Here is a 13,307-nt window from a genome sequence, read left to right as displayed (position 1 = left end):
GATATTCATAACACATTTCGTTGAATTTAAGGTCTTATATGTGTGCTGTCTTCAGTCATTCAAAAGATTCTTGAAGGAAGGGACTGTGTCTTGATTCTTGTTAGAATCTTTGTTCTGTAATTTTACTAGCAGCATTCCCTCCTGGCAGAATGATCCAGAAACTATTGTATTTATCTCATGCTAGGATCCCTAGTTAATTGGTAAACAATCTTGGGCAAACCTTAGTTCTGCAAGTAAGTTGATCTTTATAAATAAGGAAAAATATAAGGTCATAAATTGATTTGGATGTTGACCTTTCTCTAAATTTTGAAAGCAATTAAATTGAATTGTGTTCTTTCTTATTAGCACGTGGGGCAGTTTTAAAATCACATTTGTGAAATTCTCTGATCAAAAAGAAGCTTTATCATTATTGTTTAGCTTAATGAATAGCATATGGCTTAGGACCTCCCAAAATTTCTATTGTGTGAAAGTCACTAATAAATGACAAAATGTTTAAAATAAAGAATCCAATTTGAAAAAGAATAGATACATGTATATGTATAACTGAATCACTTTGTTGTACACCTGAAACTAACACGTTGTTAATCAGGTCTACTCCAGTATGAAATTAAAAGTTAAAAAAAAAATTTAAAAAAATACGAATCCAGTGCATGTGGCTTAAAATTGTATAAGGTACTTCCAGTTGTCCCTCTTCCTTTTGATGTGTTCAGATATTTAAAGCAGCACACTCCAAGTAAGGGGCTTATAGTCCTGAGAGTGGACCAGATGAGTCCCTGGAGCATGGGAAAACCTTGGATCCCTTATTTATGTTAAATTTTTATCCCATCATTAAAAAATCTCTAATTTTGTTTTAAAATATACATTATATATTTATTTATGTATTATTAAAAATTAATTAAATAATAAATTGACTAATAAAATAAATAAAATAAAATTATTAAAATTATTTAAAATGTGTGTGCTCAAAATTTGTTTATTGATAAGGTATAGAATTTTTAAAAATTGGAGATAACTTGTTTAAGGAAAGCAACATATATATAAATATATAATGTCACAATATTTAGTCATGCATTTCTTGTTTATTAATTTTTAAAGACAGTGGTGCTTGCTTGCTTTCTATACAGGTTGTATTAGGACACAATACATAGTTTTGAAAAAATATTGGTTCTGGTGCTGTAGTATCTTCTGGTAGCTTCGGGATCCCATCCAGCATTTTTAAGTTTGGCAAACAGGAGAATACTCTAAAGCAAAAGTTAAAGAAAAAAAAATTAACTATACTGAACAAGAGCATTGTGTTTCACTTAACTCTCTTTACACGAGTGGACCTTGCCTATTGTTACAAGAAAGATGAGTGGCTATCACTTGATTCTGTTTTCCTTATCTTTGCAATAAAATGCTATTCACATTCATGGAGCTGATGACCCTGCCGTAGCTTGCCCTCTCAGGGAGCTACTAGATAGTTCAGCAGATTCTAAGTATTGAGCAGAGGAGTGGAACTGCATACAGCCTGTTTTTATAAGAGAATGTCATTCCAGTTTTTAGGAGCTCCTATAAAGAAAAAGAAAATCAATGAGTGGATTTAGCCAGCTAACCATGAGAGAAAGAATGAGATCATGAGATATGTACACATTATAAAATTAGAGGTTTTTTTGTTTGGTTTGTTTGTTTAAAGTAAAGCAAGTCCAGTTGTCTAGTGATAGTTAAGGAAGAATTCTGGCTGAGAGTTATAAGAGGGGGTGGGAAATAATTTTGTGCTGAGTTATTTTCTCTTGACAGAGAGCACTTTTGAAGCTCACTTTTCACATTTAGACAGGCACCCTCAGATTCAGGATCCATCTTTCATGTCAGTCCAGTTTAACAGTAGTCATTTGCCTAGCAGTGTTATAAAGCAGCGTTTTCTTTCAAGTGGACAGCTTTCCTGATCGGAGAGTTCTGGTGGCTCAGGCCAGAGGAAATGGATGGCACTGGCATTGGCCCAGGATGAAAGATGCTGAAACCTCTCAGGAGATGTGCCAAGTCAGCTAATCATGGTGCCAACCTCCTCGAATGTGCCCATTGGCTGCACGATGGTCTTAGCTCTAAATGCTTTTTATACATTATCTCATCCTCACAACAATTCTGTCAGATTGGTTTTTGTCTGCCATCCAAGATCATAAAGCCTGTAGGTGACAAAGCAAAGATTAAAATCTAAGTCTCCTGGCTCCAGTGTTCAGACTTAGCTGGCAGGAACTGCTAGTCACTACTTCTTTTTAAAAAGTCAAACTGTGGTGAACTAGATGACACTGACTTCTGAAGAATGGTGGAAGAGTTTGCCTGTGAGTGTCCTAGGAAGTGGGCTGCCCTCTACCTACTGCGACTTACACTATTAGCTCTATCATTAAGTCCTTCCTCTTTTGAACTGTACTGTCTTCTTATTGGAGGATCTGAAACAAAGGCAGAAGGGAAAGACAGTCACAATTCTAGGTGTCAATGATCAAGAAAAGCTTATACTTAAATAATTCTGATCATGATGTAATGGGTCACTGAAAGTCTGTCCTAGATCTTTGACACAGAGATACCCAGTGACAAAATAAATGCTGTTATAATCCTCGTGTGGATTTTTGACTAGATAACTAAACCCAAATTTGGATGAACTTGGGAGTTCAGCTTAGTTCCTCAGCAGGAGTGGATACTTAAATCCTTCTCTCATACTTTAAAATGACCACATCTTTCTGTTTAAAGCAACCCTGAACTACCTCAGTCAATACAACCTGGCTTTTTATAGCCTGAGTGTCAGTATATGTCCACTTTGAACTCAATCCAGTAGAGTTAATACTAGAAAAATAGAAGAACCTCACTATATCCCTCATTCCCACATAATTCTATACCACATCATGAATTTTGAAGACAGATTTATAGTAAGACCTCAGGGCATATCAGATTTCAGACAATCTAGCACTATTGTTATAAGGCATTCTTTGAAGGGATGCAAGTGACTGAGTTGGGACCAAAGTGTTTTCTAAAATCCCACATACAAATTAACCAAACTGAAATATAATACTAATAAATTATCTCTATGACTAGAAATGTGCTTTTTTATGAATGATGTTGACATGCCCAGCTAAACCTCCTCTGACTGTAGGAAGTAGAACTTTAAGCTTCAAAACATTATTATGGTTAAATATTAGTTCAATATTAAAGCAATTATGCTGCTAGTTTTCACTTATGTAAAAGCAATTTGAGAATTTATTGTCACAGAACATGAAATTTTGCTTTCAGACTACAGTCAGGGGGAAGACAACTGCAGTAATGAGATTTATGTAGTACCAACAGAGATTAGAATTTTTACTTTGACAATTTTCATTGTACATCACGGGTTGAAGAGCCTAATATTATACAGGCCTCTGGAATATAGTTGCTGTCATGGGAAAATGGCAGTGCGAGAAAGGAAGGTAGTGAGGACTATCTTTTGCTGAAATTGGATGTGGAGGGAGGACTATAATCATAGAACAGAAATGCAGCTTAGAGATGACCCAACCCTCTGTATGACAGATTCGAACTGAGAGATGAGATGACTTGTGGCCATCTAGGGGTAAACAGAGGTTCTAGAACTCAGTTGCTTGTTTTTACCCTTTTAATTTCTGTAAGTACACCAATAGTGGTGCTGGGAATTAGCTGGAGATAAATAGGTGGGCGTATTACTTGGTGCACACTCCAAGGTTGTTTAGATTCCATTATTGTCATTAAGAATGTTCCCAGTAGTGACAAAGAAATAAAAATGGTTTATTCTTGGCAGGCTTTCCAGCTCTTTCAACCACTAGAGTAGATCGAATCAATAACTTTTTTGTATTCACTTAATTAATGGTACCCTTGTGGTCCAAAGGGATGAAAACAAAACCAGAGAATAAACAATTTATAAGACGGTCACATGGACCTTGATAGGAACCTATATTTAGAAATTTTTAAAAAGACAATATCTATTAAACGTTATGAGAGAAAATGCATAGGATTTGAAAGTCTAAAATGAAACGTCTTAGTATGTGTAAAGTCACATTACAGGAGATGCCTAAAATTTGTACAGCAATCATAAATTGAGAGAAGGGTGTAATAAAGGTTAAACATGCGTGCACGCGCACACACACACACACATCAGTTCAAACTTCTTTAGGTGAGATTAGAAGCATAAAATGTTCAACACATAGTAAGTAAGTGAAATACTTGCTGAGAAAATTTACGCAAGAGGGGAGCAACTGTTAAAAGTATAATATTCAATGAAGTACAAAAGGTGACAAGGCATTTGGGGCCTCACTGTTTCCGGTAGTTTTGGTGAAACTCACAAGGGTTCCTCTTGAGCGAAAGGGATTCCAGTGGCATGCACCGTAAACTGGAGAGCCCAGCCAGAGTCTCAATATGGTTTTCAGCCAAGGATAAATGCTGTATCTGAGGTATCTTTGGCAATTGTTTGAAAGATATGAGATGGTTTTTGTTCATATTTAAAACTCTGCAGCTGGATATAAAATATAAACAACTTGTCATTTGTCTCCTAAAGAGAATGGTTAACTACCAAATCTTGCAAAGCACTAGCATGCCTCACCTAGACCATAACCCCTCAAAGGTGTGACAGTGATATTTTCTACAAATGTGGTTGGGAAGAAAAGAGAAATATGTATATTAAAATATTAAGAAAAAATAAGCAGGATATATAAGACCATAAGCTTGCATAGGGCAGGAATCTATTTTCTTTTCCAATGTGTACACTCAGCACCTGGCATTGTATTTGGTCCATGGTGGATTCTCAATAAGTTCTGAATGAAAGAGTGAAGGGCTGCGTGTAATCTCAGCAATGTAAAAGTTCACCCAAAGAAACACAATAACTTCTGAAGAGTATTGCCCCTAAGTGGTAAGATTATAGTTATTTTCCTTTTTTTCTACTTTTCTGTACTTAAATTCTATATTGAGAAAATAGCATTTTAAATCAGAAAAACGGGCCTTTTTTATATAAAAGAAAACTAAAAACTATCCTTAAGAAAAGAAATGTGTGTTAGGCATTTAGGTTGAATGCATTTTCCTGACAGATAATGCTTCTTAATATTTTTGCCTTAAAACCATAGTTGTATAAAACTGTGCAAATAGAGAAAATAATTCCAAATCTATCACTGACACCTCGCCTTAAGGAACAATTCCCTTATATATAAGCTGGGATTTAATACCCTGAAAGAAACACAGGGTACTTATTTATGAACCTCATACCCCGCACAGACACTTGGTAAATAACTATTGCTAATGGTAAAGATGGTGCTAAAGAGAGAGAGGACAGCCACACAGCAGCATGAAAAACACAAATTCACTTTAAACCCACTCAGACTTCACTGTGATTTTTCACATCTGTTATTGTCATTTTCCTTGTTTTCTTCCATTCCCTCTCCATATGGATATTTTACAATCTTAATAATATCTTTGATAAGTTTAGGTTTCCACCCTTTCCTAGGTTACGCATAATCTTTAGATGCACAGTAGTACTGTTGCAATTTCTAATGGAAAACGCGGCCCAAAGGCTCCTATTCCTCTGCCCTTCTCTCTGTCCTCCTCTGAAATCTGTTCTTTTCTCATCTGCTAGCCATTCTCTCATTTTCAGTGTACACACTGCCACTCTCTCAGCCTCTCAGATTCAACCTATGACAGATCCTTAGTCAGCTGGATAATATTAGGAGAGACGACTGGTATTTTTCCCCTGGGGCAGAAGGGAAGGAGGCTATGAATATACATGCATCAGTTTTCTTCTCTCTTGATACACTGATTTGACAGTTGTAAAGTTTGAATTGCAATTATATAATTTTATATTATACATCCTATTTCTAAAGAAAGGCCAAAAGAATACATCTAGAGAATACTAAAACTGGGCCAAGTCTTTTCTTTAATGATTGGAGTTTCTCTTCCTCTCTCTTCTTTTTTATATAAGAGAGCAAAGATTTGGAAGTTTATTGATTGGGATCAAGTTCACATACTCCAAATTAATGATCTTCTAGTCCAGTGTTTCTAAAATATGCTATGTTACTATTAAAATTTGTCATTGTTTTATGTTTATTTAAATGTATATTAAAAAATATCTCTAGTGCATCACTGTTTTATCCCTAGAAGAGAGCCTGGGGGGAAAAAAGCTGAACAAATTAATATCAAGTAACTGAATAAGTTAACATGGCAGTGATATTAAGATTCCTGTGCAAATTTTTATATAGGTATTTTTAAGTTTGTCATTTGAAAAGAGCATAAGTAAAATCAAATGCTATGCAAGTCTGTTTGAAGTTGGGAAGGGGCTTTGAAAATGACCGAAGACACCCAGGGACCATTGCATATTCTGACACTTCCTCTGTCTGCCTGACTGTTCCCTCTCCTGTGCAACAGCGATGATCTCTTTTTGTTGCCCCACCTCAGCCCAGGCTCAGAGATGTATCCTAACCTGCTCTAGGATTTATCCCTCCTTCTGCGGCTGCTTGATTTTCTTCATCTACTAACTGTCTTCTGAGAAACTCCGTCTGCACGTCTGATGGCTACCAAAGCTCACCCCCACTACCCACCTGCCTGCGGAAGCGAAGGGCAGCCCTCCACAGGGTTCTCAAGCGATCCTGAGCAAAGGGGCAGGTTATCTTTAACATCAAGAGCTTGGGGTCCTCAGAAGATCAAGGAAGCCATATAAATGTTAAAATTTTTAGTTTGTTTTTGTCACTGTTCTGATTGTCAACACCTACCCCTCCATTGGAATGTGACCCTGAAGCCAAGACTCTTGTCAACTACCTGTAGAGTCTTTCCCCACAAGTGTTCAATAATTATGACAAAAAAAATCACTCTTACAACGATAATGTATGTATAATGTAATTGTATTTCCAGTTTACAAGGCAAGGAACATAGCAAACTTTTCTGCCAATATGTTCTATGATTACAAATTACTCCCCTAAAAACTGATAACAGTATTAATTTGAAAAAGAATAGATTTTTCCTTCTAAAGTGTGACATTTTCATTTATAAATTTCCCTTTCTGCCTTGCCTGGGCATCACTTAGCACTCTCATTTTTAAGACCTGATCACTGAAAGGAGCCACATATGTATAGACAATGGTCACACGTACGCATACAGCAAAGACTTGACTTTAACTTAGTAACTGGACATGCTGGGGAGCAGGTACCTTGGCAATCTTATGGCACTTAAATCCACCAGTGAATTATCCACTAACCAGAGGGTTTCAACTCGAATTAGTCTTCTAAGAATCCTGTTAAAATTTGCAACTTGATATGGGTCTCCCAAATCCTGAAATGAAAGGTTCAAATTCTGAAGGGAAAAACAAAGAAAAAGAAAAAGCAAGTGCTTTGTCAACTTTTAAAAAGTTATTAATTTAAAATTTGCTGTATATTTAAACCAGCAGTTTTTACTATTTTTGTTTTTTAGTCTTCTAAAATATTCACACATCCAGACACTCACAATTATTGCAGAGATTCTCCAGGTAGGGAGGGAGGGTGAAGATCCTGACTGGGTCCGTTTTAGAATTATACATAAGGGCAGGGGAAGGGCGTGTGGCAGGGAGAGAGGGAAAGACCCTCAAACGGATTCTGAAATTTCTCTAGGGGTGAAAAGTAGAAGGGGTAAAGCTCTGTTTGGATTTAAATGGTTAGTTATCTTTAGTCTCCTTGGAAATACTCGGAAATCACATTTATAAAAATTTCAGAGTAAGGTACCATAATTCAAAAGATGGAAAATATGAATTTTATTTAAAAATAACCAGGGATACACACATAAAAATGACTTGGCATATTTCAGAGAGTGGATATTTTACTTTTACTTTTACCATCAGTCAACTTTGATGTCAAGAAAATAACATTGCTCCTGTAAACTCTGTTCCTAAAAGTTAACTTTTTTTGTTTCCAAAATTTTACCATCAATTTGTGTGAATAGAAATTATTGCATAAAATGACATTCTTTTTTTTTGAAATTTGAAACAAAATAATTTATTATTTTAAAGGAAATATAGATATCTCTATCTAAAAAGATAAGGTCTTGATATTTTTAGACATTAAATATTATAAAATTTGATACTTTTCCCAAAGTATGGAAGGTCTTAATTTAAAATAAAACCAAAGAAATATTAAAAGATTATATCTATCATTTCTACATTAAATATCACCTTCTCAAATAGGATTTTTTTGACCACTATTTCCCAATAAGGTTTTCAGTGATAAAGTTTATTTAGCCATTCTCTTACAGTGGAGTTATCTAAAAGAGAATTAAACTTTCTATAATAGTTTATTAGCAAGGCTCCATTGGCCTTTACAATATAGCCATGGTTTAAATGACAGCCATATGGAATGAGTACTTGTATACACTGGAATGATTACCTCTAAAAAGAATCCTGGGAATGGAGGTCAAAGGTTTATGTTTATTGTTTAAATTCTTCAAATAAATAGGTGCACTGCTTAAATTTTGAAAGAGTAGAATGTATCCATCCATTATATAAGAATAATTAAAAATATTTTAGAAAGAAAAGAAAGCACTGTGCTGGGAAACAATATTCTAATTTCCTATCTTCTGCTAATAAGGTGTGTGACCTTGGGCAAATCATTTCTCTTTATAAACTTTCCTTTCCTTTTTGAAAGGAAGGAGTTTGGACCAGACCCTCTCTAAAGTTCCTTCCCACCCCTTAATTCTATAATTCTACGACATACAAGATCAATCTGTAAAACAAAAGAGACATCAGGAGATCCCAATAAGTCTCATTTTTGAAAGATTTCCTAAAATCCCCACATACAATTTGATCACTTTGGAAAACAAAAATATTGGCATCTTACTCTGTTATAAAGAAGTTGATTTATTCTTTTATTGCTACCAACGCTTATTCCCAGTTAAATCTTCAGTCCTCTGCTTAAACATGACTTGCTCCAATTGGAATTAGAAGCTCGAGTGATGGCAGCTCCAGAGGTTGGTAGTGGTGGGGCTAACTACAGGGACTATTTCAGTGCTAGCGGTTCAGTCAGCTGAGTCATCTTCAGCACCAAGAAACCACAGCTCATATGCTTCACCGGTGAAAGTTACATTTACCCCGGGATAGCTCTGTTCAGACCCGACTGGTTGCCCTAGATCATCAAAACTTTTGGCTTACTGCGTTGTTCAAAGCATTCCAGATTGCATCATAAATACGTTGATAAGGATTATTGTTCAACATTTGACTTTTTTAATATCAAAACCCCCTAATTTCATCCTCAGTTCTTTTAAACTGTTTCCAAAGTTCAGCAATCTCAAGATAAAATAAAGCTTAGAAAACAAGTCACATGTCTTGATGAAGAGAGGGGATGGAAAAAGAGATGGAAGGAGGCAAGGATATACAATGGAGAAAAGGCAGCCTCTTCAATAAGTCGTGCTGGGAAAACTGGAAAAGAATGAAATTAGAACACTCCCTAACACTATACACAAAAATAAACTCAAAATGGATTAAAGACCTAAATGGAAGGCCAGACACTATAAAACTCCTAGAGGAAAACAGACGAAGAACACTCTTCAACATAACACTCTTCGACAGCAAGATCTTTTTTGATCCACCCCCTAGAGTAATGGAAATAAAAACAAAAATCAATAAGTGGGACCTAATGAAACTTCAAAGCTTCTGCACGGCAAAGGAAACTATAAGCAAGATGAAAAGACACCCCTCAGAATGGGAGAAAATATTTGCAAACGAATCAACAGACAAAGGATTAATCTCCAAAATATATAAACAGTTCATGCAGCTCAATATGAAGAAAACAAACAATCCAATCCAAAAACGGGCAGAAGACCTAAAGAGGCATTTCACCAAAGAAGACATACGGATGGCCAAGAGGCACATGAAAAGCTGCTCAACATCACTAATTATGAGAGAAATGCAAATCAAAACTACAATGAGGTATCCCCTCACACCGGTTAGAATGGACTTCATCAGAAAATCGACAGACAGTAAATGCTGGCGAGGGTGTGGAGAAAAGGGAGCGCTCTTGCACGCTTGGTGGCCATGTAAATTGATACAGCCACTATGGAGAACAGTATGGAGGTTCCTTGCAAAACTAAAAACAGAGTTACCATATGACCCAGCAATCCCACTGCTGGGCATATACCCAGAGAACACCATAATTCAAAAAGACACATGCACTCCAGTGTTCATTGCAGCACTGTTTACAATAGCCAAGACATGGAAGCAACCTAAATGTCCATCAACAGATGAATGGATAAAAAAGATGGGGTACATATATACAATGGAATATTACTCAGCTGTAAAAAGCAATGAAGCTGGGACATTTGTAGAGACATGGATGGACCTAGAGACTGTCATACAGAGTGAAATGAGTCAGAAAGAGAAAAACAAATATCGTATATTAACACATATATGAGGAATATAGAAGAATGATACAAATCAACCGGTTTGCAAGGCAGAAATAGAGACACAGATGTAGAGAACCACATATGGACCCCAAGTGGGGAAAGCGGGGAGGGTTGGGGGGGGCATGAATTGGGAGATTGGGACACCAAATAGTACACTCTAAATATATGCAGTTTATTATGTGTTAACTGTATCTCTGTAAAAGTTCTTAAAAAAAAAAAAAGATGGAGAGCTCAGAACCACTATTTTCAGACAAAGTTCTAAAGATGTGCTTTAAGCTTTGATGTTTATGCTGGCAACTGCCCTTAAAAAAAAGTGCCATATTTTAATCAATGAGAGAAATAGGCTTTTTTCACCTCTGTTTTTTAAGCTCTCACCGTGCAGTCCTCCCAGTTTTCTTGCAGCCATAGTTCCCATTTGTTTTTTTCAAGGACTCTTTTCCGTGGAGGCAAGGTACACTCCTCCTGTCTGAAGAGCAACTCTTCCGCAGAGGGTCCTGAGGAGAAATCACAAAGTGAGATCTTGGAATAGGTTTAGGAAGACAGGATCGACCCCCTCACTGGATACTTGGCCAGTTGTTTTAAACTTCCACTTGATATTAGGATTGAGAGAGCCAGGACTGGACTCTTGTGCCCACCTAGTGTGAGCAGTAACAAAATGTGACTTACACTCTTGCCTGCCTCACCGGGTTGGGGGAGAGACGGGGACAGAAGAGGAGCCAGCACCCGACCGCTTTGTACACTTGCTAATTGTTGAAAGTCATTTTTCCTGAAATTTGCTGTGTAACTTTCCTTTCATGTCTTGCAAACAAAATAAAGCGAAGTCTCTGATTTGAAAACACTAAATCAGATGTGCGGGTATAATAAAAATAAATTAATAAAGAGATGATTATTAAATATTTAAACTGCCAGTTCCATTGTTTCTCTTCCTGCTGCAGGAAGTCTTGTGGTGTCTCTGATGGGCTTACTTCCTAGGCCCTCTCATCACACAATGAGTCATACACGAGAGAGGAAATAGCAAACAAATCGGCAAATTTATTCTTTTTCATGTTTTACTTTAAGTTTACAGTAAAATGAATACAGTTATCACAAAAAAATAGGGTTGCAGATTATCTTAATTTCAGATGTTCACAGGTTTGCTATCTATGGTCTAGATTTCTACAGAGGATCAAATGTCAGCTTTAGCTTAAATTCTTTTTTTTTTTTTTTTTTATTTATTTTAAGAACTTTTATTGAAATACAGTTAACGGACAATACACAGCATATATTTAGAGTATACAATTTGGTATCCCAATCTCCCAATTCATTCCCCCTCAACCCTCCCTGCTTTCCCCACTTCGTGTCCATCTGTTTGTTCTCTACATCTGTGTCTCTATTTCTGCCTTGCATTTCCTCTTTCACAGTTGTTAGCATTTACCTTATGTATTGAGGTGCTCCTATACTGGGTGCATATATATTTATAATTGCTATCTCCCCTTCTTGGATTGATTCCTTGATCTTTATGTAATGTCCTTTCTTGTCTCTTGTAACATTTTTTATTTTAAAGTCTATTTTATCTGATATGAGTATCACTACTCCAGCTTTCTTTTGATTTTCATTTGCATGGAATATCTTTTTCCATCCCCTCACTTTCCATCTCTGTGTGTCCCTAGGTCTGAAGTGGGTCTCTTGTAGACAGCATATATATGGGTCTTGTTTTTGTATCCATTCAGCCAGTCTGTGTCTTTTGGTTGGGGCATTTAGTCTGTTTACATTCAAGGTAATTATCGATACACTATTACCATGTTCTTAATTGTTTTGTTTTTGTTTTTGTAGGTCCTTTTCTTCTCTTATGTTTCCCACTTAGAAAAGTTCCTTAAGCAATTGTTGTAAGGCTGGTTTGGTGGTGCTGAATTCTCTTAGCTGTTGCTTGTCTGTAAAGCTTTTGATTTCTCTGTCGAATCTGAATGAGATCCTTGCTGGATAGGGTATTCTTGGTTGTAGGTTCTTCCCTTTCATCACTTGAAATATATTGTGCCACTCCCTTCTGGCTTGCAGAGTTTCTGCTGAGAAATCAGCTGTTACCCTTATGGGAGTTCCCTTGTATGTTATTTGTCGTTTTTCCCTTGTTGCTTTTAATAACATTTCTCTGTCTTTAATTTTTGTCAATTTGACTGTTATATGTCTTGGCGTGTTTCTCCTTGGGTTTATCCTGCCTGGGACTCTCTGTGCTTCCTGCACTTGGGTAGCTATTTCCTTTCCATGTTAGGGACGTTTTCAACTAGAATCTCTTCCAATATTTTCTCGGGTCCTTTCTCTCTCTCTTCTCCTTCTGGGACCCCTATAATGTGAATGTTGGTGCATTTAACATTGTCCCAGAGGTTTCTTAGGCTGTCTTCAGTTCTTTTCATTCTTTTTTCTTTATTCTTTTCCACATCAGTGATTATTACCATTCTGTTTTCCAGGTCACTTATTCACCCTTCTGCCTCAGTTAATCTGCCATTGGTTCCTTCCAGTGTATTTTTCACTTCAGTTATTGTGTTGCATATCTCTGTTTGTTTGCTCTTTAATTCTTCTAGGTCTTTGGTAAACTTTTCAATCTCTGCATCCAGTCTTTTTTCAAAGTTCTGGATCATCTTCACCATCATTATTGTGAATTCTTTTTCTGGAAGGATGCCTATCTCCTCTTCATTTAGTTGTTTTTCTGGGTTTTTATCCTGTCCCTTCATCTGGTACAAAGTCCTCTGCTTTTTCATTTTCTCTATCTATCTGTGGCTGTGGTTTTCAGTTCCACAAGACGAAATACTGCTGATACTGCTTGATACTGCTGTCTGCCCTCTTCAATAATCCCATTTCTTAAAATACGTGGCCAGAGTGTGTCCACACACATTCACCATCAGCTTCAACGAAGGGTTCCGGTATTTGGTGGTCTTACACCGAGGGCAGCCCTGATCGTC

General features: G+C 36.6%; 1 protein-coding gene across 1 annotated transcript in view; it reads right to left on the bottom strand.

The window, feature by feature from the left end:
- Positions 1 to 1,055: 1,055 nt before the first annotated feature.
- Positions 1,056 to 13,307, bottom strand: part of LOC130855934 (uncharacterized) — a 28,869-nt gene continuing 16,617 nt past the window's right edge. The window contains exons 4-8 of the mRNA XM_057740034.1: positions 10,750 to 10,868; positions 7,160 to 7,302; positions 4,289 to 4,486; positions 2,362 to 2,423; positions 1,056 to 1,241 (exon numbers count right to left, since the gene is read on the bottom strand). Coding sequence (XP_057596017.1) covers positions 2,378 to 2,423; positions 4,289 to 4,486; positions 7,160 to 7,302; positions 10,750 to 10,868 — 506 coding nt within the window. The 3' untranslated portion in view covers positions 1,056 to 1,241; positions 2,362 to 2,377. The remainder of the gene's footprint in view (positions 1,242 to 2,361; positions 2,424 to 4,288; positions 4,487 to 7,159; positions 7,303 to 10,749; positions 10,869 to 13,307) is intronic.

The sequence above is a fragment of the Hippopotamus amphibius genome, chromosome 6 (genome assembly GCF_030028045.1).
Source record: "Hippopotamus amphibius kiboko isolate mHipAmp2 chromosome 6, mHipAmp2.hap2, whole genome shotgun sequence".
Lineage (NCBI taxonomy): Eukaryota > Metazoa > Chordata > Mammalia > Artiodactyla > Hippopotamidae > Hippopotamus > Hippopotamus amphibius.
The sequence above is the reverse complement of the archived record's forward strand: the minus strand, read 5'-3'. Positions and strand labels throughout refer to the sequence as shown.